The sequence below is a fragment of the Hypanus sabinus genome, chromosome 5 (assembly GCF_030144855.1).
Source record: "Hypanus sabinus isolate sHypSab1 chromosome 5, sHypSab1.hap1, whole genome shotgun sequence".
Classification (NCBI taxonomy): Eukaryota; Metazoa; Chordata; class Chondrichthyes; order Myliobatiformes; family Dasyatidae; genus Hypanus; species Hypanus sabinus.
Genome location: NC_082710.1, coordinates 54,967,601 through 54,989,615, shown reverse-complemented (window position 1 = coordinate 54,989,615; position 22,015 = coordinate 54,967,601). Strand labels below are relative to the sequence as shown.

At 42.1% G+C, this 22,015-nt stretch overlaps 1 protein-coding gene across 1 annotated transcript; it reads right to left on the bottom strand.

The window, feature by feature from the left end:
* Positions 1-1,898: 1,898 nt before the first annotated feature.
* On the bottom strand, positions 1,899-12,891 carry kcnv2a (potassium channel, subfamily V, member 2a). The gene is made up of 3 exons (XM_059969096.1): positions 11,578-12,891; positions 5,212-5,457; positions 1,899-2,214 (listed from the first exon to the last, which is right to left on the bottom strand). Exons 1-3 carry the CDS (start codon positions 12,889-12,891, stop codon positions 2,098-2,100), a joined length of 1,677 nt encoding a protein of 558 aa, XP_059825079.1. The 3' UTR covers positions 1,899-2,097.
* Positions 12,892-22,015: the final 9,124 nt, after the last annotated feature.

Here is a 22,015-nt window from a genome sequence, read left to right as displayed (position 1 = left end):
GAACTTGCAAAATGTTTATAAGTATTGCAAATGAAGCACAATAACTTCTATGTTGAATTACAGGGAAATAAATGCATTGTGCACTTCATTGCTCCTCCCAGGCACTAGGCTCTCACTCTAGGACAGGATGGTGACTTCAACTGAGATTGCCTTGTAGACACTGGACAGCTACCATTCACTGACTGCTGATTCCAGAAATTACAGCCCTGTCATATCCTGAGAAACACACGTGGAATGGCTGGTTCAGAATACTCAGGTCTTTTCCTTAAATTCTACAACACCATTCAGCTGATAGTCTAATGAAGAATCGTTTCAATAAATGGAGTTGACAGCCATTTATCTGTCTCTTTGTTGACTGAATTTACTCGTTAAAACTAGCATTTAATTCTACAGCTAGGGAAAAGCCACTCTCTAGAATTGAATGATGAAAGTATTCAAACCACACGCATTTCTTCCTTTTCTATTATCTACAGATCAAACCACTCTTTAAATGCATCAATGCTGTTTGCTTCAATTATCTATACAGGGATGGGTTTCCAAGTTATGCAACAATCCAGGCAAAGAACGTCCTCCTAAATTCTTTGTATTATATTACTTCTATGCTCCTTTGTTTACACACAACCCCAAAAATGGGAGTATTGTCATTATTGCAACACTGTAGAATCTCCGCATTTTTTTTTAATCCTGAGGAAAAATCCATTTTTTGCTCAGTCTCTCTTGGTAGTCCCGTCTTCTGAATTTTAATAAGATCATAAAAACAACAGATTTTCATGAAGAATCTTTTCTGTACTTTGCTGAGTGCTGCAGCATCCTTTCTGTAGGATAGAGGTCATGACTGTACAAAGTAAGCAATTTATTTATAATCAAAACTCTTTATAAATTTAACATCTGTATTATTTCTTTCTTTAGAAATGCGCACAATGCTTCATTTGCTGTCAATAGATTTAATTTGCTGTGTCAGCTTTATTAACATATATATTTGCATTCCTGAACTCCTCTATCCTTCTATGTTTTTATATATTATCTGACAAGTCTCCTCCCTCCTACTAACATGAACCAACTTACATTTTATTATACAAAGACCAGTCTGCTGGAGGAACTCAAGTCGAGCAGCTTCTGTGAGGAGAAAGGAATTGTCAGCATTTCGGATCAAAAGCCTACGTCGGGACAGAGACCAAGGAGGGAGATTGTCAACATAAAGAGTAGAGGAGGAGTGATGAGACAGGAGTCCCGAAGTGGTGTGAAAGATGATGGGTAGGTTGCGCCTGGTGGTGGACGAGTGATGAGGTTGGGAGACAGAGACAGGTGCATGAAAGATGGGGCAGATGGAGTGAAATGAAATGAGAAGCAGATGAAGGAAAGCAGAGGGGGTGGGAAGGGAACACGAGGGGAGAGGAGGGTGCTAGTTAAAGACCATTGCTGAGTGGTGACAAGCAGGAACACAAAGGCTACTTGTGCTAGAATCTAATAAGGAGATTACAATAGGACCATTAGGGAAGAGATGAATGACAGAGGGACCCAGAACCAGATGGAGGGAGTGGGGGCAGCCTTTGTGTGAACTATGTGCATAGTGAGTAGATGGAACCAGGAGTTGGGGGGGGGGGCAAAATTTGGAAGCAGAGGATCAGAAGGAAAGAAGTAGGGCAGAATAAACCTTACTGGGGCAGAGATTACATAAGATTGGAAATACATGTTTGTGTCATTTGGTTGTAGACTGTGCAAGTGGTATATGAGGTGTTGTTCGGTGGATAGTTTGTCTCCTGAGATGTAGCCAGAGAAATCTATCAAAGAGTTAGAAATGGTCCATGTGAATTTGAGACTTGAGTGGAAATTTGTGTCAAAGGTGCTAAAATTAATGCGTTCCGCCTGGTTGCAGGGAGCAATACCAATGTAATCTTCAACATAATGGAGAAGGAGCTGTGCAGTACAAGAGGTTTGGAAAGGGATTGTTCCATTTCAGAAAGACATAGCCAGGGTCCATTCAGATGACACTGCTGACCTGTAAGATGTGAGAGCAGTCAAAAGAGAAGTTGTTCATTCCCCTGCTGTCCTGTTTATCCTCGACCTTTTCCAATACCAGGGTGATGCTGACACAAACTAGTGGAACTGAGCTTCCCATTCTGCCTGGGTGGTCCACAACCCGATGGCACCGACATGGTTTACAATTTTAGCTAGTTCACCCCTCCTGCAGGGCTTCCTTTGCCCCTTTTCCTCCTGACCCTCAACAAGTCCTCTGATGTTTGTTCACTCCTATCCTCCAGCATCCCCCCTCACCCATCTTTGTATCACTCCCTCCCCTCCTGGTTCCATTACACACGTAGTTCATCCACAGGCTTCCCCCATCCCAGCCTGATTTGATTCTGCCATGCACTTCCCCCCCCCCCACCATGGTTTCGAATATCACTTCCTTTACTTAGCAGATGCCAGCAGTTAGCCCTTTGTGTTTCTCCTTATCACCTGCAACAACTGTCTCCAGCTTTCACAGTCCACTCCGCTGTTCTTTTAATACCATAAATTCGTGAATTGTTTTGTTACACCTCCCCTCTCGTTGTGAAACGGGACACCTCTTTTTCCCTTATTAGGGAGAGATAGAATCTGTGCTATGTCAAATATCGGCTGGACGATTAGTCTTTGGGGTACTGCAAGTGTGTGTCATTATTAATGCTTTACTGCATTGAGTGCTCGGTGGGGGGTGCCGATGCTTATTTTGCTGGTGGGGGAGAGGGGGTCATTGCTTTGCTGCTGCTTATGCATGGGAGAGGTGAATTGCGGGGGGGGGGGTGGGCTTTGTGGTTCTAACATTTAACTGTCATTCTTTGTGGATGTTTGCGAAGAAAAAGAATTTCAGGATGTATACTGTATACATTTCTCTGATATTAAATGTACCAATTGAAATCTATCCTTTTGCTCTTAATATATCTATGGAAGCCCTTGGGATTCTCCTTCACCTTGTCCGCTAGTGCAACCTCATGCCTTCTGATTCCTTTCTTGAGTGTTTTCTTGAATTTCTTATACTCAAGTACCTCATTCGCTCCTTCCTGCCTATACTGCTATGCACCTCCTCTTTTTTCTTAACTAGGGCCTCAATATCTCTTGAAGACTAAGGTTCCCTACAACTGTTATCTTTGCCTTTTATTCTGACAGGAACATACAAACTCTGTGCTCTCAAAATTTCATTTTTGAAGGCCTCCCACTTACCAAAGTACACTTTTGCCAGCAAACAGCCTCCAATTTAGAATCTCAACCCAAGGACCAGACCCATCCTTTTCCATAATTATCTTGGAACTTGTGGCATTATGATCAATAGATACAAAGTTCTGTCGCCTACCCTGTCTCATTCCCTAGTAACTCACTCTCTAGCTGGGATCTCGATGTACTGATTAAGGCAACTTTCCTTAAAACATTTAACAAATTCTAACCCATCCAGCCCTCTTACAGTGTGCAAGTCCCAGTTAATGTGCATCAAGTTAAAATCACTGATTATCGCACCTTATGTTTTTTGCAGCAGCCTGTAATCTCCTCTAAATCCCGCAGACTGTTGGGTGATTTATAATATAATCTCATTAATGTAGTTATCCTTTCTTATTCCTCATTTCCACCCATATAGCCTCAGTGAACAAGATTTCCAGTCTGTCCTGTCCGGGCACAGTTGACACATTTTCCCTGAGTAGCAATGCCACCCTTCCACCTTTAAGCCCTCCCACTCTATCACATCTAAGGCAACGGAATCCTGGAAGATTGAGCTGCCAGTTCTGCCCCTCCTGCAACCAAGTCTCATTAATGGGTACAAATGTTGTAATTCCATGTGCTGATTCATTGCCTAGGCTCATCTGCCTTTCTTGCAATGCTCCTTGCATTGAAGTGTACACCACTCAGATCATTAGTCCCATTATGCTCAATCTTGCAGTTCCTGACTTTGTATGTAGGCCTAGCTGCAACTCCAATGTCTGGTTTGCATCCCACTGCAACTCTGATTTAAACCATGAACCACCCCCCCACCCCACAAGCAGTACTAGCATACCCCACAAGGATATCAGTCTGCCTCCAGTTCAGATGCAAACCGTCTCTTCTGTACAGGTTCCACCTTCCCTGAAAGAGAGCCCAATAACGCAAAATCTGAAGCCCTCCCTCCTGCACCATCTCTTTAGCCAGATGTTTAACTGTATGATCTTCCTATTTCTGACCTCACTAACATGTGGCACGAGTAGCAATCCTGAGATCACAACCCTGGAGGTCCTGTGCTTTAACTTAGCACCTAAGTCTATGAACCCACTATGCAGGACCTCATTAGCCTTCCTACCTGAGTCATTGATACTGATCTGGACTATGACCTCTGGCTGCTCACTCTCCCACTTACAAATGCTGTGGATTCAATTTGGGATGTTCCCGATCCAAGCACCTGGGAGACAACATAGCATTCTGGAATCTCATCCCCAACTACAGAACCTCCTGTCTGTTCCCCTAATTAATGAATCCCCTATCGCTACAGATCTCATCTTCTCCCCCTTCTCATCTTTCACCCCTCTTTAGTCCAGCCACCACCTTGAGCTCTCTTTATATCAGCCAACTCCCTTCTCCACTTTCAGCCCTGATGCAGGGCTGTGATCCAAAACATTTGATAATTTCCTTCTTCCTGTTGAATTCCTCCAGCAGATTGCATGTTGCTCCAGATTCCAGCATTTTCAAATGTTTATGTCTCCTTACACATCACCAAATTGAATTTAGTTTGCTATTTGCTGCTCAGTTTCTTTCTTATAATTAATCCTAATTTGATACCATCTACAATTTTTGACACAATGCTTGTAATTTCTAAATCTAGATCATTCTTCTATTGTACTTTCACTTGTGCACAAAAACACATTTTATCTGTTTTGAGCTGCACGATAAGTATTTAACTTGGGCCTATTGGTTTGTGAAACAAACCTTTTTGTTATGGTCCAAAGCTAGGGAGTAATATCATGATATGTTGAATGCCAAATAGTTCAACCTTGAAAGCTAAATACAGAATACTTCCAGCTGTTTTTCTAAAAATCCTTCATTTTTCTGAGAACAAGCTAATCTGTTCTCTGCATTGCAACAGTGAGATATTTCTTCAAAACAGTGTTAGATCTTTAAAAGAAAAAAAGACAAGAAAGCATTTATTTCCCAAAACAAGGAAGTCCATTTGTTGAAGAAATGTTATTGCTCTCTGGGCAGATGATGGTGAGGGACTCCTCCACAGCATTCCGCTATCCTTTGTCTTAGTCTTGCTGGAAAGTTAATTTCCCCTCTTTGCTTTGATGCAGTTGTATATTCATAGCTTTTGAGCTGCGAATAATAGTCTGAGAATTTATTATACAGGATGGAGATTGGCATCCCATTTAAAATGATCCCAAAAGCAATGCAACCGAAAGCAAAAGTCCTCCCAAGGATTGTTTCTGGACAGACGTCTCCGTAGCCTACAGTGGAAATGCTAACCTGAAATCAGATAAATTCCCCTTTTAGAATGCACGTAGACAACATGGTTATTTGTAAAAGACAGAACAAGACATTCTGTGACAAAGGACAGATAACACTCTGTGAATTTTTGTGTACAGAACGAATAATGAAAGTAAAGTGCTTGTGCTAGAATTAGAATCGTAGATCAGCCACTTGGCCTTTGCACACATCGGCTTTTTGTTAGACCTATCTAATGGGTGCCAAGACACACTTCTCATGCGGTCTTCTAATTTATTTCCCTTCATGTATTCTTACTTCTGAAAATCACTATTTCAAATTGCACACTACAAATGACAAAAGAATGCTTCTTCTACTGATCACTATATTATTACCAGCCCTTCTGTAAAATACTTCTCAATCAAAATAGAAATAATAAAACTGTTCGAATCATCTCTGTCCTGAGACCAGTCCCAGCTATTCTTGTATCCCCTCTAACTAAAGACGTTTATCCCTCTTTCTAAATCTCTCGTTCTGTGGTCTTGCGATCTTTTCGGAAGTGTCAATACCATATGGCTCACACCAGTCAGCTATGCTGCGGCCAGTTAGTTTTTGTTGGGATGAAATTGCCATTGAAGGATAATGAACCCTCAATCTGAAGAGTCATTCTGGCTTCCCAAATGAATACTATATCAATGTAAATTCAAAGGCAGAGTGTACAGTATGCTTGCTCAAGTATACTTGTTTTTTGCAACAGTTTCCCCTTGTATCATGAACATTCCAGGACAACTCACAGGAGCAATAACTCAGTTCAGATGCCATAAATTGAAGCTAATTGGTAAAATCCAGAGTCAGACAAGTGGATTTTAAAGAATGGTATAGGAGGAAAGAGAGGTAGAAGGCACAGTAATATTTGTGGGGAGAATTCCAGAGTTTAAGCCCTGACAGTTCCAGGCATAGCTGCTAATGTTGGGTAATGTTGGATTAGACTGGGGACTGAACTGGAGGAACACAAATACCTAGTAGAGAACACACAAGATTCCGTAGATGCTGGAAATCCAGAGGAACACACATTAAACACAGCAGGTCAGGCAGTATCTATGGTGTGGAATAAACCATTCTGGGCTGAGACCCTTCATCAGGACTGGAAAGGAAGAGGGAAGAAGCCAGAATAACAAGGTGCAGAGCGAGGAAGGAGTACAAGTTAGCAGGTGATGGGAGGGGGAGAATGAAGTAAGAAGCTAGGAGGTGATAGGTGGAAATGGTAAAGGGCTGAAGAAGAAGCAGTCTGATAGGAGAGGAGAGCAGACCATGGGAGAAAGGGAAGGAGGGTCACTAGGAGGAAGAGTTAGCAGGTGAGAAGAAGAGAAGGGGTAAGAAGGGAGCTAGAATGTGGAAAGGGAAAGAGAGAGAATGGGGAGAAATTTCTATGTTAGAGAAATCCCAACGTAGATTGAGGGATCACTTTGTCAAGCATCTTCACTCCATCTGCAACAGGAAGGAATTTCCCGTCGTTATCCATTTTAATTACATTCCCCGATCCCATTCTGACATGCGTGTCCCAGGCTTCCTCAACTGCCACAATGGCCACTCTCAGGTTGGAGGAGCAACACTTTATATTACATCTGGGTAGCCCCCAACCTGGGGGCATGAACACCAATTTCTCCAACTTTCTGGTAATTTCTCCCCCCTCTTCTTCTCTTTTTCCATGCCCCATTCTAGCTCCACTGTTACCTTTCTCACCTGCCTATTCCTTCCCTCCAGTGCCCCTTTCTCCCATGGTCCACTCTCCTCTCCTGTCAGAGTACTACCACTTCATGCCTTTACCTTTTCCACCTATCACCTCTCAGCTTCTGACTTCATCCCTGTCACCCATCTGGCCTACCTTGCTCATCACCTGATTTCACCTGTCTGCTAGCTTGTACTCCTTTCCTTCTCCCCCACCATCTTATTTTGGCTTCTTCACCCTTCCTTTCCAGCTGTGATGGTCTAGGCCTGAAATGTCGACTGTTCATTTTCCTCCCAAGATGCTGTCTGTCCTGCTGAGCTCCCCCAGCATTTCTGATGGTTGAAGAAGGATTTTAACATTAAGCATAATTTCAGAGCCAGTCTGATCACCAATCACAGGGGTGAAGAGCAATGTAGATCTGTAAGTTAGGGCACAGGAAAATCTAACCAGGATATATTAGAATGGTCAAGTCTTGAGATAGCGAAGGCAAGGATGAGAATCTCGGAGGTACGGGAAAATACGGGAGACATTGCAGAGGTGGAAATAATAATAAACACGAGAAAGTCTGCAGACGTTGGAAACCCAAAGCAACATGCGTCAAATGCTGGAGGAACTCAGCAGGTCAGGCTGCATCAACGGAAATGAATAAACAGTCAACATTTCAGGGTGAGACCCTTCTTCAGGACTGGAAAGGAAGAAGCCAGAATAAAAAGATGGGGGGAGGAGATGGAAGATAGTTGGAAGGTGTTCAGTGAAGCCAGGTGGCTAGAAGGAGGAATCTGATAGGAGAAGAGAGTGGACCATAGGAGAAAGGGAAGGAGGAAGGCGCCTAGTGGGAGGTGATGGGCAGGTGTAAAGAGTTAAGAGGCTAGAGTGGGGAATACAGGAAGAGGGGAGGGGGAGGGAGAATTTTTTTAAAACCGGAAGGAGAAATCGATATTCATGCCATCAGGTTGGAGGCTACCCAGAGGGAAGACAAGGTGTTGCTCATCCACCCTGGGGGTCACCTTTTCTTGGCATAAGAGTAGCCCCGTGGAGTGACATGTTGGAACAGGAACGGGAATTGCAATTAAAACATTTGGCCACCAGGAAGTTCCACTTCCGGCCGATGGAGCAGAGGTGCTCGACGAAGCAGCCCCCCCCGAATTACGAAGGGTCTCACCAGAAAGGAGGAGATCGCATCGGGGGCACCGGACACAAAAGACGAGCCCAGCAGATCCACAGGTGAAGTGTTACCTCACCTGGAAGGACTGTTTGGGGCCCTGAATGGAGGTAAAATAATGAATAAAGAATCCTGTGGAAATAATAATAAAGGTGGTGTTGATATAAGTACAGTAATGCTTAGTCACAAGCACAAAACTTTCCATTGTCAAGACATCCATCATTAAGAACTCTTACCATCCGGCACACCTCCTTTCCTTACTACCATCAGGGATAAGACCCACACTCAATTTTATAGGGACAGCTTTTTCCTCCATCATATCCCTGAATAGTCCATGAACCCACGAATATTGCCTCAGTATTTCTTTCCTTTCCACTATTTATTTTGTAACTTATAGTAATATCTTTATGTCTTTACACCTTACTGCTGCCATAATCAAATTTCACGTCACACAAGTCAATGGTAATAAACCTGGTGCTGAACAGCTTATCTCAGGTTCAAATAAGACACCAATATTACATTTCAGTTTCAGGCACCTGCAGGTGCAAAGGATGGAGTAACTGGCTCAGGTAAACATTGTGATACAAACTGAAGATAGTGCCTTTATCTTCCCGATAATTAGCAAGAAAAATGTTTGCTCATTTTCTACATAGTGTTGATCATACACTCTTGACAATTTAGCAAAAAAAAAAGACTATGGTGAATTCAGACTTTCTCCTTTTGTTATGCGAGGCCAAACAATAACAGGAACAATTTACAGATCAAAATAATGGCATGTTTGATAGGATAGTTGACGTGGTCTGGCCTGGCTGAGTGGATAGCTTCTGTCCCTCTATAATGTGCTTGTTCAGGCCAGAAATTTGCAGTGAGTATTTAAGTTCCACTGTTATGTTCAATAAAGCTTAGAGTCAGGGGCGACTTTGACTTTAAAAACATATTCTTCCTTCAGCATTCAAGAGGAAATCACAAAGTGTGGAGTTCAGATTCAATGTGTGGAAAAAAATACTGAAATCATGACGGTAACTGGAATGGTTAGTAGAGCAACGCACCAGCATCTGACCACACGCGAACAGCAGGACGTAAAAATGTTGGCTACTGATGAATTAATACTGAGAATTAAATGAAAATGAAAGACAAGTGGGAAAATTAAGTGCAGAATGATTGATCTATGAATGGGAACTGCAGAGGCAGCCTAATCCTAGAAAATAAAAGCAAGGGAAACCCTGGGCAGGAACTGATGTAGAATCCTTTTGCATTAGAGAAAATTAAATATAAAATGGACTTAGGCAAAAATAAAATCTGTATCAAACGTAACAATGGAACTGAACATAAAATAGAACTAAGGCTGTTGTGCTCCTCCCGCCCCCGGGTCCCCTCCTCCTCCCCTTTCTCCTACTGTCCACTCTCCTCTCCCATCAGATTCCTTCTTCTCCAGCTCTTGACCTTTCTTACCCACTTGGCTTCACCTGTCATGTTCCAGCTTGCCTCTTTCTCCTCCCCCAACCATTTTATTCCAGCATCCTCCCCCTTCCTTCTCAATCCTGAAGAAGGGTCTCGGCCTGAAATGTCAACTGTTCATTCTTTTCCGTAGATGCTGCCTGACCTGCCAAGTTCCTCCAGCATTTTGTGTGTGTTGCTATGAAGGAGTTAGTTTGTGAAACGAAAAGTAAAGTTAAATATGAAACACAAGTATAGCTATACCATTAAATCAACACAATCTTTGCAAAAGAGATCAAAACAGAATTTCTCTGTTGCTTGCAGAGTTCCCCAGATATTGGCAAAACTGGAGCAAAAAATAATAACTTTAAATGCAATTTGCCCTTGCCAAGATTGAATTTTTCCAATATTTTGTGCTAGTCTTAAAATACATATCATATCCAAAGCAGGCTAACCCATCAAGCTAGCTCAGCACGTAAGGTGAATTATCACTCCTGGGAGGTACAACAATTTATACTTTACCATCATCCAGACTGTTCCAAAAGGTCCAAGAGCCAAAGACACTGATGTTAAAAATAACATTTTTTTAAAAGATTTTGAAATAACTTATTACAGTGTTACAATATACTGTATCTGGAAATCTGTTTGTATATTTAAAACTATTTTAAGCATTTTAAACTCAGTTCACTCAAACTCAGTGGACTGAAAATCTGATTTGAAATACTGTTTCTACCATGACTAGTCTACACTCAGATGTGTTAATCATACTGTTTAAAAAATAACAACCTTAAATATATCAAGGGATATAATTTAAAGAAAAACTTTTTCGGTATAATGTTTGAAATTGTTGAAACCAGGATTAATCTTGGATAATAAATTATATAGTGTCATTGGTAAAGTTTAGAGACAGCCTACGAGAACAAAACCTAAATTAGGATTAAAAAGATGATATTATTTACTTCAAAGATGCAGAGAAATTGAACAAGTTGTTAGAAGCATTTAAGAAAATTAAGTATATACAACCTGCCAGGATATATTATGTGGATAGATTGGGAGCTTAATTGTGTTAAAATTATATCATAACAAACTATATTAAAATAATTAAGTGGTTTTTCGCAGTCTTTACCTGTCCACTAAAAAAAAACTTTCATAAAATTTCCTTTTATCCCTCTCCATTCCACTCTTCGCCTATCATAGACTGAGAAGGACTAGAAAAGCTATTTCAAAACTGAACAGCCTGAAAGTTCACCCTATGCAAGTTGAGGAATGTGCCAAGGGGAAATATCTTGTTTGATCCAATATGTAATCCATGTGTGTGGCATGTGGCCAAGTGGTTAAGACGTCGGTCTAGTGGTCTGAAGGTCGCTAGTTCGAGCCTTCACTGAGGCAGCGTGTTGTGTCCTTGAGCAAGGCACTTAACCACACATTGCTCTGCGACGACACCAGTGCCAAGCTGTATGGGTCCTAAACTGTATGAGGCCTTGCCCAGGCCTCAGTCATCATCAAAAATCGATGGACAGCTGAAGAAGAAAGAAGATGTAATCCATAGAATTTTATGAAGGGTCAAATACAGTACTTCATTGTTCAGAATTAACATTTTGGAGGGTATAACCAGGGAGCCATGCACATAATAATAATAATAATAATAATAATAATAATAATAATAATAATAATAATAATAATAATAATATGAGACACTAATAATATTTATTTATTTAGATAATTTCACCACTTCTTTACAGCATGCGTTGCACTCTTTTTTAGGCCTGAGAATAAACACTGTGTAATCAAATAACCATTGTCCAATAGCTTAAGATTTTGATGTTGTACTTACTGCAGCCCACCACCAGGCATGGGGTATGGACGTGAAGTTAGTTCCTGGTACATCATGTTCAACAGAGAAAACCAGAGCAGAAAAGGAAAATATGCCCATTGCTATGAAGAGGAAAAGACAGCCAACCTGCTGGTAACATTGCTTCAACGTGAAACCAAATGCCCTCAGTCCAGTGGAATGCCGGGCAAGCTTTAAAATGCGGAAAATTCTCATCAGTCTCATTATCCTCAGCACCTGGCCAACTTTCCCCACTCTGCCCACCTTCTCAATATCCTGATCATGCCTCCCGTAGTCTTCATCCTCAAAACATTCCAGGATGATCTGGAGATAGAAGGGGAGGATCGCAATGAGGTCAACGGCATTCAGAGCACTTTGCGCAAACTTCTCAATGTCAGGAGTGGACATTATTCTTAGCAGGTACTCTATAGTAAAGAAAATGATGCAGATGGTTTCCACGTGCTCCATGTAGGTATGGCCACTCAGTTGGCCAGCAGGACTCTTGTACTGCATTTCTTCGACTGTGTTCAAGGCCATGGCTACAATTGAGATTAGCACAAACATACTGGAAGCAACTGCCATCAGCTTGGCTGTAACTGAAGAGAAAGGTTTTTCCACCAGGTTCCAGATTACTCTTCTCTGATGACCATACATTAAATCTCTGAAATGCTCTTCATCTTCTTCCACTTCAAGTTCAGCTTGCAGCTCTCGTTGCACCTTTAGCTGCTCATTCAACTCATCTTGCCTCTCCTCGAACGAGATCCTGCAACACCTGTTAGTGTTCTTTATTCGTATACCCCAGTAGTGGATCTCCTCGAGGAAGTTTCTGGGGCAAAGCTCATTCTTAATCCACAAGACTCCTGTCCTGTAAAAGTTGAAGATGTGACGAAAGATGGCAGGATCTCGATCAAAGTAGTATTCATTATCTTTTACACTGTAGTCATCACACAGATCCAATTTTCTTGTGGGATTGGTGTAAGTGGCCAGTTTTCCAATTCTGGTCTTGGGAAATCGAGCAGCAGCACGGTAGTTGATTTGGAATATCTTGCCTCCTACGTTGATATTCAACTTGTAGTCTTTAAAGGAAGAAACCGCTTTGTTCTGAAGGACAGTTGGTAACTCTTCTTCAGAATCCGTTTCGTCGTCATATTTAATTTCATAGATATCGGACCCAAGTTCTTGCATGGAACTCCATCGTTTTACAGCCTTTTTTTTCACCGATGCCAAATCACTTTGTTGTTGTTGAACTGCATTTAAACTCTGTCCTTGTTTGTAATTTGCAAACAGACTTTGACGTCTTTTTTTAAGTTTTATCATTTCTACTTGCCGATTCTTCTTCTTTAAAAAGAACCTGTCTGTTCAGTCAAAGCAATGAACAAACTGAACTGCATTGTTTAATAAACTAAGGAGTGTCTTTGTCTTGCTTGAGAGTTGCCACTGACCCCATTAACTTGCTGACAGTCGGGATCTAAAAGCTTATCTGGCTATTTAGATATTATCCCATTTCGGCAGCTTCCGCCCACCAACTTTGACGTCTTTCTTTGCTAATCCCTGACAAATCTAATTATTTTGTAATGCAAAAGTTAGGAAGCAGACAGAGGGTGTAATGGAGAAGGAATACTTTAGAATCATTAGCTTTCCAAATTAAGTTTCTCATCCATAAGCTATTACTAATTGTACCATCATTAGGTATTCTACCTCACCTTATGCTATTAACTTAATAATAAGGTACCAGATCATATTAGGTTTATTGGTATCAAAAAGTTTGCCTAGAATTAATAATAGATGTTGTGATTACACTGAGCTGTAATATCCTGGATTGTCCAAATATGCTTTCTGTAATGCTTACAAAGTAAATATGCATCCTTGAAAGAGCAACTCTGAAATTAGGTCATTCAGTACAAATGGAATAAGCAGCAGCCGCCATGGTTACAAGATCATAAAAGCAGTAACAGTCCTTTTCTTTTTTCTCAGCCAACTGATGAGAAATAACAAGAGCATTGTATTATGTTGCACAAAATAAGGGTGATCCTGATTGCTTTGGGAACTTAATCCTGTTTTACTTTGCCTGCCTTGTATTAACACTGTATTATTATGCATTACTCAAGGAAATCAGCCTTGTGCCACAACTAACCATTATGGTCAGATTCGACTACATGAATAACAGTGAAACTAATAATACCACTTTGCACATGCAACTTTTCCTTGGGCTTGGAACGTGTTATTCTCTGAATTTCAGTCTTGTGTATTTGCATTATTCTCGAGTGATACAACAGTCATATGATATACCTGCTACTCAACAATGTCACAGTTTCCCATTCTGGAATATTGTTTGTACCAATGATTAAAGGCCTAAAATGTGTTAGCTGTTAGCTGTCCTGTAAGTGAATCACTATCTTTGAAGATACATGCTGCGTTTTTGAAGATATCAGAGCACCTCTGCAGTTCAACAAAGTAACCTCTGAGATATTGTCAGTGATTCAGTTCCACCTACAGACTGTGCTTCTTGTGGACTCCCCCATCGCAAGCTGGGGAAAATCACAGAGCTCCTTTGCGGCTGTTCCCAATGGTACAAGTGAATGGGCTCACTGTTCTTTATCAGGTCATCGAACTGATTCCCAAAGAAACTGCCAGAAAATTACATAAGTTCATGTTGCACAGCCAGACTCCAGTGGAATACAGAGGACCTGCCAGCAACAATTAGCAAAGCACAAGTTTAGACCTTTGCACTTATAAATGCTCGTGGGGAGTCACAGACTTGCATGTTTACAAAGGTAAGCAGATTTTTAACTGGCGCCATTTCTAGATTGTCATTTTCCAAAGATCTATATTTCCTGACTTAATAATAGTTTAAGAAGCCAGTTTCTGAGGGTTGTTATAACCAGGGGTGGTAATGGGGACCCTCTCCCACTAGCTATTAAATGCTCCCAATGGTGTGTGCTTCAAATAGCCTCTGACAACCAAGGTCATCTCCTGGCTTTCACGTGTGGCTTAGCTACTAAGTCCAGTGGAACTCTTTCTACTGACAGGAGACGGGGCAAAGGTGGATTACTGGTGCCTTAAAGCAAGTTGCTTCAGGCAGATGGGGTTCATCAGCTGTGGTTGGCAGTTCATCTAGGAGAAGGAAAACTCTGATCTCAAACCTTCGCTGATTTGCGGCTATACCTATACATGGGGAAGGCTTTGGGAGTAATCCCAGAGGAAAAAAAAATCAGGATCTGGAGTCCTTAAGGTAGAACTACATTGAGTTCAACTCCTACTGGCAAGTCCTGTGATGCTTCTGGTACCAAACTGTATCGGTCTCTGCTGTGTCTTTGGGTTCATCAGTGAACCCATAGAGAGGTGGAGCTTGCTACATGGGCAATAGCTTGCTCTTCATATTGCACTGCCCAGGCTTGCATATCTGGACAGCTAGGATGCAATATCCATGGTCAATTCTGACCGGAAGCCAACAACAACAAATCACTTGATCCCGTTATTTCTATACATTTTATCTGTGCAGATCCTTGTTGTCTTCTTCAGAGATTGATGGGGTTGATTTCACACTTGCCCAGCATGAAGATCTTGTTGAGTGCAAGGTTTTTCTGGGGGGCCAGCCCCACTAAGCAAGAGCCATCTCTCAGGCATGCCCTCTGTGCCATTCCACATTACATGGAATCGTTTCCTGTACTGGCTGCTCCACATTCGCCAGTTGCCTTGGCGACAAGGAGGTACGCAGAGTCAGGTAGATCAGCTGGTTGAGTGGTGTCACAACAACAACCTTGCACTCAACATCAGCAAGACCAAGGAATTGATTGTGGACTTCAGGAATGGGATGCTAGGAAAGCACAATGAAAAGGGTGTTCAGCTTCCCATTCTTGGGCCTCAACATCTGATGATCTACCCTGGGCTCAACAATTTGATACTATTATGAAGAATGCACATCAGGTGGTGTATTTCCATTAAGAGTTTGAGAAGATTTGATAAATCAACAAATACTCACAGAAATCTCTCCAGATGTACTATAGAGAGCATTCTGCGTGGTTTCATCACAGCCTGGTACAGTGCCTCCAATGTACAAATTTGCACGGGGCTGCAGAGAGTTTTATACTCAACCATCTCCTTCATGGGCACAAGCCTCGAGTCACTGACTTTTGCATATGTCCTTTGGAGTGGAGAGAAGGCAGTAGCCATTATTAAGGATTCCCCACTATTTGGGACATACCCTTTTCTCATTACTACCATCAGGAAGGAGGTACAGAAGCCTGAAGAAACAAACTCAATGATTCTGGAACAGCTTCTTCCCCTCTGACATCAGATTTCTGAATGCTCCAACAACGAATGAACTCTACCACTTTTACACTATTTGTTTTATATTTTATTGTGACTCATAGTTTTTTTTAAAATGTCTTGCACTGTACTACTACTACAGAACAACAAATATCATTGCATATGTCAGTGATAATAAACCTGAATATGATTCACATCAACACACACAAAATGTTGGTGAAACGCAGCAGGCCAGGCAGCATCAATAGGAAGAAGCATTGTCGACGTTTCGGGCCAAGACCCTTCGTCAGGACTAACTGAAAGAAAAGATAGTAAGAGATTTGAAAGTAGGAGGGGGAGGGGGAGATCCGAAATGATAGGAGAGGACCAGAGGGGGAGGGGTGAAGCTAAGAGCTAGAAAAGTGATTGGCAAAAGGGATACAGAGCTGGAGAAGGGAAAGGATCATGGGACAGGAGGCCTAGGGAGAAAGAAAGGGGGAAGGGAGCACCAGAGGGAGATGGAGAACAGGCAAGGAGTGATTGAGAGGGGCAGAGAGAGAGAAAAAGAGAGCGAATGGGGGGGAGGGGGGAATAAATAAATAAAAGGATGGGGTAAGAAGGGGAGGAGGGGCATTAACGGAAGTTAGAGAAATCAATTTGTATGATTCACGTCTGCTATCTGGACACGTTGTGGCTGTCCATTCTGGTATATGGCAGTAACAGGGGTCCCAACTGGAGAGTCCTGGAGTAGAGTAGTCCTGTGCAAAGATTTCTCAGACTGGTTCGCGGACTCCTAGGCCTCCTCTCATTTCCCCACTATGGAGCCAATGTTCCATGTTGATACACCTGCATGCCTTGAATATTTGAAAGGTTTAACACCTCAAACCCTGCTTGCGCTTCATTCCCCGCGTTCCAGAGCTTTGGGTACCGGGTGTGGAGTGGTTGAATTGATCGGGGGAACCTCCACATTGGTCTGGCTTTAGCCACTCACAAACAACAGGCTGCTGGGGTGGGCCGTCCGAGCTGACAGCCTGCTCTACTGCTGAGCAAACATACATGCTCACATTTTAATCTACATGAGTAAATAAGAAGGGTCACAGTTCAGGGTCCACCTGCCATTGCACCAAAATTAGTTAATAAAGATTGAAGACAACATCTAACTATTTGCAGTTCGTGATTAAGTGATAAGCAATGTATGCTAAGTTTTATCTAATGGTAATAACATTACTTGTTATGAAAACGTTGCCTTCAATGTCCTGTGTGTATATATTTTGGAATATTTACAAATAAGGAATATTTTGAAATATGAAAAGAGCAATTAAAGGCACATATTAATTTAGAAAACAGAAAACTAATTCTTGCTGCAAGATTGTACCTTTGGTGCATGCAAAGATTGCAGGGGTAAACAGCTGAAGGCTAGTCTCTTTGGTGCTGTGGCACCTTGTAAACCCACAGACACAACAGCACTGTCTGAGTCTGCACAATAGCAAATTAAACTTGGATGATGCTCTGAGCTCTCACTTTGACAGTGAGCTGTTTGAAGCAATGATTTCTGCACGATGGAAGCTGAGCACTTGGGTTAGGCTATCATGGTTGGATCCGTAATTGCGCTAATGAAGTTGGCCACATTTCTGTGCTAGGAGAATGGTCAACAACAGCTGCGTAAAGACCCGTGCAAGGCTGCAGCTGGACTACTCCATCGTCCCTGATACATGCAGGCCTGTTAATACACAAAGCATTCCAGTATATTTTTCCCCCATCTCAGGCCTTACTTCCCTTTTCCTGATCTCATCACCAAGTTATTCTCTGGGCTGGGAAGAGGCAACATTCTGAACAGCATCTGTATAAATTTGCATTTTGAACATCAGAAGAGACTGTGGCTTGTGGGCCAGATGGGGTAAGAGAAGGATGCTGTTAACTTTGAGGTTTCCAATCCAGGTACCGTCCACGATCTTTGCAATAGGTGTCCCATGGTTAGAACTACTGTCCATTTTGTTTAGCATACCCCAGTGCACCTGTCCCCTCTGATTAGTTGTTGTTACATTTAGCTGTTCATCACCAATCCTGCAAGAAAGAGGTGAACTGTACATCACAGAATATTACAAAATGAGTCTAGCTAAAGCAGTATTAACTTTGAAGAGCTCTTAGTGTGGAAGAAGGGTCAGCAAAAGGGTTAATAAACTAAATAGCTAACTTGCATTTTACTATTTGAAATTTGTAACCCATTGTCCAAAGTTTGGGCCTGCAGCCAGTCGTTCATAACGAGGATGCTGCACTCAGTGCAGATAGCCAAAAAGAGGAATGCGCACTCATATGATTCAGTAGCTTGTCTGTTGTATGATTATAAATATCTTGTGCTATGGCAGTCATTGTTTCATCCTGGTTATGTATATCTGCTTGTGTAACAGATGCACTTGCATGCCAGTATTTGCCTGTTCATCAGTATAAATATATGCAGAAAGTGCCTTGCACTCTTCTACAGGATCTCTTCACATACCTAAAAAAGCTTTTGCTATCTTCCTTTATATTCCTGGCTTGTTTGCGTTCGTACCTCATCTCCCCATATTGCCTTTTTAGTTAAGTTCTGTTGTTCCTTAAAAACTTCCCAATCATCTGTCCTCCCACTCACCTTAGCTCTGTCATACTTCCTTTTTTTTAATGCTATGCAATCTCTGACTTCCTTTGTCAACCACTGTGGCCCCTTTCCCCCCTTTGAATCCTTCCTTCTCTGGGGGGATGAACTGATTTTGCTCCTTGTGCATTATTCCCAACAATACCTGCCATTGCTGTTCCATTGTCTTTTCTGCTAGGATATCTGTCCAGTCAACTTTGGCCAGCTCCTCCCTCATGGCTCCATAGTCTCCTTTGTTCAACTGCAACAGTGACACCTCCGAGCTGCCCTTATCCTTCTCAAATTGCAGATAAAAACTTATCATATTATGATCACTACCTCCTAATGGCTCCTTTACTGCAAGATTGCTTATCAAATCCTGTTCATTACATAACACTAAATCCAGAATATTCTTGTCCATGGTCGGCTCTCGTACAAGCTGTTCCAAGAATGCATCCCGTAGGCACTCTACAGACTCCCTATCCTGTGGTACAGCACCAACCTGATTCTCCCAGTTCACCTGCATGTTGAAAACCCCCATAACTACTGCGACATTACCTTTGCCACATGCCAATGTTAACTCCCTATTCAACTTGCACCCAATATCCATGCTACTGTTTGGTGGCCTGTAGACAACACCGATTTGGGTCCTTTCGCCCTTACTGTTCCTCAGTTCTATCCACACAGACTCTACTTCTCCTAACTCTATGTCCCCCCTTGCAAAGGACTGAATCTCATTCATCACCAACAGGGCCACCCCACCCCCTCTGCCCACATTTCTGTCCCTACGATAGCACGTATACCCTTGTACATTCATTTCCCAGGTCTGATCTCCCTGCAGCCGTGTCTCCGTTATCCCAACATCATATTTACCCATTCGCACCTGAGCTTCAAGCTCATCCGCCTTATTTCTGACACTTCATGCATTCAGATATAGAATTTTTAGCCCATTTCTCCTCTCTCTGTTTGAATCGCTGCCTATTGTGCTTAACCCAGCTCCCCAAACTCCCATCGGGCTATACACCCCTAGAATTTTGTTGTCCTTCCTAAATTTACTTATTTTTTCAACACATTTAACTCCATGTTCTGTCAGACCATCCCTCTGTACATGTTTCCTCCTTATCACTTGTTCCGCCTCACCTTTCTCTACTACACACTTAATATTCTGGAACTGTGTAGTCCCCACCTGTCCTTTATTCTTCATCTCGCTATCCTCTCTCACATTCTGGATCCCCGCCCCCTGCAAATTTAGTTTAAGCCCCCCCCCCCCAAAGAAGCACTAGCAAACTTCCCTGCAAGAGTGTTAAGTACTGCTCCAGTTCAGGTGTAAACTGTCCCTTCGGAACAGATCTCACCTTCCCTGGAACAAAGCCCAGGGAAGATGATACTAAGCTGGGTGGCAGTGTGACATGTGATGAGGATGTTAGGAGAATTCAGGGTGACTTGGATAGGCTGGGTGAGTGGGCAGATACTTGGCAGATGACGTTTAATGTGAATAAGAGTGAGGTTATCCACTTTGGGAGTAAGAACAGGAAGGCAGATTATTATCTGAACGGTGTAGAGTTAGGTAAGGGAGAAATACAAAGAGATCTAGGAGTCCTTGTTTATCAGTCACTGAAGGTGAATGAGCAAGTGCAGCAGGCAGAGAAGAAGGCTAATGGAATGTTGGCCTTTATTACAAAGGATATTGAGTACAAGAGCAAGGAAATTCTCTTGCATTTGTACAGAGCCCTGGTGAGACCACACCTGGAGTATTATGCAGAGTTTTGGTCTCCAGGGTTAAGGAAGGACATCCTGGCTGTAGAGGAAGTGCAGTGTAGATTCCTGGGATGTCTGGACTGTCTGACGCAGAGAGGTTAGAGAGACTGGGCTTGTACACGCTGGAATTAAGGAGTTTGAGAGGGGATCTGATTGAAACACAAGATTATTAAGGGATTGGACAAGATAGAGGCAGGAAATATGTTCTAGATGCTGGGAGAGTCCAGTACCAGAGGGCATGGTTTGAGAATAAGGGGTAGGTCATTTTGGACAGAGTTAAGGAAAAACTTCTTCTCCCAGAGAGTTGTGGTGGTCTGGAATGCACTGCCTTGGAAGGTAGTGGAGGCCAATTCACTGGATGCTTTCAAGAAGGAGCTAGATAGGTATCTTATGGATAGGGGAATCAAGGGATATGGGGACAAGGCAGGAACCAGGTATCGATAGTAGATGATCAGCCATGATCTCAAAATGGCAGTGCAGGCTTGAAGGGCCGAATGGTCTACTTCTGCACCTATTGTCTGTTGTCCATGCTATTGTGCTGAATAAAAGGTATCACTGCTTGAAGTCTGGTTTTTAGAGTTGTTTTTCTTCAACACAGTTTGCAAGCTGTGAGCTATAAGTATTGCATACGGTAATACCATGCAGTGAGGGATCTGGAACACATGAACGTTAAGAGGCAAGGCCTGAAGAATAGAGGTAGGTGACTAAGTGAGTGTGGTGTATTCAATAATGCCAAACTAACAGAATATGGCATTGTGAATTAAATGTTAATACCTTGAGACCAGTGTCCCACACCTTAGATCCTACTGTCTCTTGCTTTACATTCTTTAGGATTAGTGCAATTTTACATTAATTGCTCCAGCTACAATGCTCTCCTTTAAGACAGCCAATCTCCTGCAATGTTAGTCCACTGATATCACCCCCAGTCAAAAACGTGCACCATCTAACAAATGCAAATTGCCAACAGACCAATACTTCAGAGCAGGATTAAACAGAATAGAAACAAAGGCAGACGTTCTGGAGTGTGAAGTGGAATGGAAGGAGAAACACAGGCAGCTGGGTGAGCATTTAAAAATAACAGCAAGAGTTCAGTTAAAACCAAGAGCCAAGCTGGAGGTTAAAGAACCTGGGGCAAGTTCAAACAGATAGATACAAATGCACCTGGATTCTGCTTGATTGGCCCCATCTACCTTTGCTCACCCCAACCAAGTTACTGTGGCCTTCAAGATGAGGGTTCAAGATAAACACAAACCATTTTGGGGCAAGAATGGAATATGAATGCTTATAAGATTTTTCACTGCATTATTAATACCTATGCAGGTTTCATCATTATGTGAATAATAGAAATGCTTCCATCTATGGATTTTAAGAAAATTGTTCTTTTCATTGCTGAGTATTAAGCATTTCTCTCTCCCGCCTAATTGCCCTCTATGTAATTTTTTTTGAGTTAATGCTGAGATTTTTTTTTAATTAAAATATCTCACTTTGATGTGCATTGATGCGTTGTGACGTTATGAAGGTAAAATGATTGCCATCTGCATTTTGTCATATTGTTTAGCTAAATGACTCAAATTCCTAATTTAAATGCTGGAGTCTGAAATACAAGACTACAAAAGGTAAACCTCTTAATGTTTGACTGATCTCTGTAGAACTAAACTGGTGCCTCAAGGAAGAGCAACTTATAAAAGCTGTTCTGATACTAAAAATGGTTAAGAGTTAGAGAAGCAAGCATTCGCCTTCACTGAGTGAATTTAACGAGCTAGTCCACAGATCCGGCCAAACTAATTTAGTTGCAAAATTTGAATTAGGATGAATTTGGCTGGT